The sequence below is a fragment of the Gossypium arboreum genome, chromosome 11 (assembly GCF_025698485.1).
Source record: "Gossypium arboreum isolate Shixiya-1 chromosome 11, ASM2569848v2, whole genome shotgun sequence".
NCBI lineage: Eukaryota > Viridiplantae > Streptophyta > Magnoliopsida > Malvales > Malvaceae > Gossypium > Gossypium arboreum.
The window spans coordinates 120771043-120776624 of NC_069080.1; the positions used below are offsets into that span (position 1 = coordinate 120771043).

A 5582-nucleotide genomic window follows, 5' to 3' on the forward strand; every position below is an offset into this window, starting at 1 on the left:
AATTCATTTTAGCCTTTACTAAAAATTACTTTAGATTAATAGTTATATATTAAAATTTTATTCAAATCATGACACCGTTATAATTTTTCATTAGATTTCTAATAAGATACACAAAATATTACATACCCAACTGATTTACTCGTAACCCGACTCATAAAAAAACCCAATCAACCCAAAAAAGTCCATGCATTTTTACATAGATATTTTTGGGAAAGGTTGGGTATAAGTAAATCAATTGTGTATGATATATTTTTGTCCAAATTATCAATAACTTAACAACAAATTATAATGTTGCTATGATTTGCATAAAATTTTAATGTATAAAGACCAATCTTGAGCAATTTTTAGTAAGGAATTAAAATGAACTTTACTAGGAACTCGTAGTAGACTTTGACCAATAAGATACAATGTAAAAAATTAATTTCTTTTCCGTGCAATGCACATGTTAGTTGTATATATTAATTATAAAAATTAAATATATTTTTATTTTTTAAAAATTGTACATTTTAAAAATAATAAAAATAATATAACCTAAATATTTTATAAAATATTTTATATTGTTCAACCCATCTATTAGTTGAGTCAATGAAATCTATTTGATAAATCTTCATAATATTCTTATTCATTTCAAGCTCTTTAAATGAAAAATAGGGCCTAATGAAAATAAAAGTATAAAAATTAAATTTGTGAAGATATATCTAACCTTAATATTAATTTAACTAATGAATTTTTTTTATTTAACAATCTCATTATAGGTTTTGATAATATCTGTTCTTTTTTACATAATACCCAGTGTTACCCATAGCCTCTCCCCAACTTGTAAATAGGAGGATAATGCGTTTCATCATACTCGAACCTACGATCCTTCTCCATTAGCAACAATGCTTATCATTTAAATAAATTTATTTTTATGGAAACTATTTTAAAAAATTATCATTTAAATTATCATTCATCAAATATACAATGATTTTAAATTCTGGGGTTTCATGATAGTAGAATGTAAAATGTTGGGAGCACAACATCAATACTTGATGGTTAAGAATCTACCCACTATGTAAGCATGCACATAGAAACGTTTGCCTAAACACTACCAACCCTTTCCATATTTATTTCCTTATAAATTTGAATGTTAAGAGCGGAATCCCTATACCAAAATGGCTCACAAAACCCTTCATTCCAACCAAAAGCTCTTCACTCTCTCCCTAATTCTTCTCTCTTTATCACTGTTAATCTTTTTTATATTTTTCGGATCAAAAAACAACGTTGTCAACAGATTTAAGGTCGAAACAGATCAACCTAATCAATTTTTTACAAATCCGAGATGGTTTGATCTTATTCAAGAAGAGAGTAACGGTGATAAGAAGATCAAGGTTGGTTTAGTTAATCTCAATGATGAAGAAGTGAGTCAATATGAAGTGCATGGAAATGGTTCACTTGTTGATACCGTTCGTGTACATTTTGATCGTGTTTCTAAGGTAAGAGAATGGAATGATTTTTTTCCTGTTTGGATTAATGAAGACTCAAACTTGCAACCGCCAACGTGTCCGGAGATCCCCATGCCACGGCTGGAGGAGTATTGGGACCTTAGTGTCGTGGTGGCTAAGGTACCATGTGATGGGTGGACAAGTGAGGCAGGGCTGAGGGATGTGTTTAGGTTACAAGTGAATTTGGTGGTGGCTAATCTTTTGGTAAGGAGTGGTTGTGCCAAAGGGCCGGACATTAAACGGGAGGTGTATGCGGTGTTCATCGGCCATTGTGGGCCGATGCCGGAGATATTCAGATGTGATGATCTGTTGAGGAAGGAAGGGGATCATTGGGTGTATAAGCCTGAGCTGAAGAGGCTGAAACAAAAGGTGCTCATGCCTCTAGGGACATGCCAAATTGCTTATCCATTTGGAAAAACAGGTTTGTTTTAGTTTGCTTTTAGTTTTGTTTAATATTTTTTTCTTTGAAAAAATTGAAAAAAAATTACATGTTATGAGAGTTTTAAATTGTATAAATTCAAATATAGGCTCTATTGATTAAAATTAATCAATTAATTTCGAGATACTCTAATTAAATTAATAATTCTTCACATAATAAAATATCTGTTCTTTTCAATACAATATTTAAAATTATCTATAGCCTCTCCCCAACTTTTAAATAAGAGGATAATGCGCTTCACACTCGAGCTCATGTCCTCTTGTACGAGCAATAATGTCAATATCAATCGAGCTAAGATTTAATTACAATTTTATTTAAATTTAACTTTCAAAATAAAGAGAATTAGTTATCATACCAAATAAAGAGAATTCATATAAGGTAATACAACTTTTGGTATGGTGGCATATATTTGACCTTGCCATGTTTATAGGTAAATATTAAATGTCAAGATTTGCTATATTTATTTTTGGAATTTTTTACTCATTAAAGCTTATTGTTCTTAACTCATATACACAAAATTGTCTTAAATATTGAAATAATAGCACTGTAAACTAGAATCTTAAATTTCATTCTAACCACTAAAATTAGTATTTAGTACCTTTCACTTTAGTAATTTGCCATAATTTGATTTTTTTTATTACTATTAATTTTATGCCTTAGTCACCATTAACACAGTTTAAAATTTTCATTAGTCATGAATCCCATGTGATGGTCTGATGGTCAAGAGTGTTCGCCGCTCTAAGTATGACATGGGTTCGAGTCGCGCTAATCGCGTTGGTTGTTTAAGCTTTATGTTGTTATTGTAATTCACAAAAAAAAAGAAAGAAAAGAAATCAATTAATCATGATCAGTCTAGTTTAGTTGATTGCACTTAATTGTGTTTTTTCTTCAATTTAAAGATTCGGGAAAGTTATGGGTAAAATTAAGGGTGTAATCTAACTAAGTCGAGTTCAAATACTACTTAGCTTGAGGTCGATTTGAAATTCGAAGCTCGATTAGACATTTGTTTTTGAGCTTGAGCTCAGCTCGAAATATAAGTAAGCTACTCGAGTTTGAGCTCGATTAAACTTATTTACTAATTTTTGTACTCTCTTTTTTGATACACAATTTCTATACTCAAGTTCAAGCTCAGCTTGATAATTAAGTTTAAGGTTAATAATATATATTAAGAGCAATAACGAAATTTAATAATATAAAAAAATATGAAAAGCTCGATAAGACTTATTAGCCATTTAAATCAAGTATTATTAAACTCGAATTCGACTCAATCAATAGGTTGAGTTGCTTAAGCTAGTGTTCAGCTCGACAAATACCGAATTGAATTTAAATTTTTTTTTATTCAAATTCAAGTAGAATGTGAGCACCATTATCTCATTTCATCCTTAGGTAGAGTTAGGCATTGTATTAAAATAAAATTCCGTTGGTCATTAATCAGACTTTGGTTCAATGGCGGAACTGAATTCTTGAGAATTTTGAGATATTAGATTCGTATTTGAGTTTCAAGTATTGAATTTTTAATAAAAAATTTCATATCAAATTATTAGTGATTTGGACTAATTGCTATTTAAATTTCAAATAAAACCTAAATTGTTGTTTTTGTAATACAGTTTTATATTTATTCCACAGATAATGCACGGGAAAATAAGCTGAAAAACAGGCAATTTAATCACAGGGAAGCATATGTAACAGTTCTTCACTCCTCCGATGCTTATGTATGTGGCGCCATAGCTTTGGCACAAAGCATTATTCGAACCAATTCAACGAAAGATTTACTGCTTCTCCACGATGAACACGTATCCCCTAGATCCTTAACAGGCCTAAGAACTGCCGGCTGGAAAACAAGACAAATCGAACGAATTCGAAGCCCCTTTGCGAAGAAAGGTTCATACAACGAATGGAATTACAGCAAGCTCCGAATCTGGTTGTTAACATGGTATCACAAAGTCGTTTTCATTGATTCAGATTTACTGGTTTTCAAAAACATGGATTGGGTCTTCCATTATCCCCAGATTTCAGCTGCTGGAAATGATAGAACTCTGTTCAATTCAGGGATCATGGTCATCGAGCCTTCACTGTGTACCTTCGAAGATTTGATGTTGAAAAGCTTCAAGGTGGGATCATACAATGGAGGAGACCAAGGGTTTTTAAATGAAGTGTTCACTTGGTGGCATAGGTTGCCTAACGAAGTGAATTTCCTCAAGTATTTTGATAGGAACCACAGTTTAGATCGTGAAAAGATACCTGATGATCTTTCTGCGATTCATTATTTGGGTTTGAAGCCATGGATGTGTTACAGAGACTATGATTGTAATTGGGATATAAAGGAAAGACAAGTTTTCGCTAGTGATAAAGCTCATGAGAAATGGTGGCAAGTATATGATGAAATGGCTGAGAGACTGAAGCCATATTGTGGGTTGAGTCCACATATGAATTGGAGGATAAAGAAATGGAGAAGGATTGCTAAGAAACTTAGCTTACCTGATGAACATTGGAAGATTGGTGTAACTGATCCTCGACAGTACACTCTTGTTCAATAAAGAAAAGGGTGCCCAATTCTTGAAGGGAAAAATCAGAAATATTTTGAATTTAAGATTGAAGGATTGAAAATAATGGTTGATCGACTTTCTATTCACATTAGTCTCAAATTCCATCAAGTTATTAAATTATTTAAAAGTTTTCATTTAAGTCATTGAATTATTCTAAAGTTTTTAATTAAAAAACTAAGGCTTAGTTTGAATGGGCGGTGTGTTTACCTCCGATGAGGTTAAAAACAACAGTGACAGTGAGATTAATTACTGTAGCGGTGATATTAGATATGAGATTAGAAACAAAGGTGGAGTGTGTGTTTGGATTCAAACGCAACTGTAACGGTGAGGTGAGAATAAAAATGACTATTAAGAACACCATATTAGAATTTATATATAATAGAAGTTTTTAAATTATTTTACTTTTTAAAATTATTAAAATATGTGAATTTATAAATTCATTTAATAAAATATTAAAATGTATCTTCCAATATTTTATTATAAATATTTTAATGAATTATATAATCAATTTAAATTATTTATTAGATAAAATGATAATTATTTTAATTTTTATAGTTAAATATTCTTTTATAACAATGATAAATATTATTTTCACAAATAGTAACATTATACTTGGATCAAATTTTGAAGTATCTAAACGGATGATTTTTAATAAAAAAAATATAGTAACATAAGACATAACAAGTTTCATTATTATTAGAAATTAGGTTATGATACAAAATGTTTTTACAAATATGGATTAATTAAACTAGTTGCAATGGTTTCCCTTAATATCGTGATTTCAAGGTCACTTTCACTATTAGAAGAACTCGATTTACCTCTATCAAAATGGCCTAAAGAGACTGGCATGTCGGGTATATTCTCAAATTGTCGAAAATCCTCATCATTTGACCAAGCATGTCTTCGAATGTAATTATGCAAAACTATTGTTGCAATAACTATTAAAACTTGCTTGTTGAATGAAAAACTTGGAATATCTATTAATATTGGCCATTTTTTTTCCACACTCTAAATGTTCGTTCAATCACAGAGCGTAACGAAGAATGGGCATGATTAAAGATTTCTTTTTTTTTTCCAGATACTTGATGATTACCTCGACAAAAATCAGGTAAA

General features: G+C 30.5%; 1 protein-coding gene across 1 annotated transcript; it reads left to right on the forward strand.

Moving 5' to 3' along the window:
- The first annotated feature begins 1139 nt into the window (after positions 1–1139).
- On the forward strand, positions 1140–4608 carry LOC108471562 (putative UDP-glucuronate:xylan alpha-glucuronosyltransferase 4). The gene is made up of 2 exons (XM_017773162.2): positions 1140–1905; positions 3550–4608. The coding sequence occupies exons 1-2, from the start codon at positions 1155–1157 to the stop codon at positions 4458–4460; spliced, it is 1662 nt and encodes a 553-aa protein (XP_017628651.1). The 5' UTR covers positions 1140–1154; the 3' UTR covers positions 4461–4608.
- The last annotated feature ends 974 nt before the right edge of the window (positions 4609–5582 follow it).

Bases quoted from the DNA above. Each gene is read 5' to 3' on its own strand.
- LOC108471562 (XM_017773162.2), top strand. From the start codon at position 1,155: ATGGCTCACAAAACCCTTCATTCCAACCAAAAGCTCTTCACTCTCTCC. The intron at 1,906-3,549 runs GTTTGTTTTAGT...TTTATTCCACAG, and splicing joins TTATCCATTTGGAAAAACAG to ATAATGCACGGGAAAATAAG.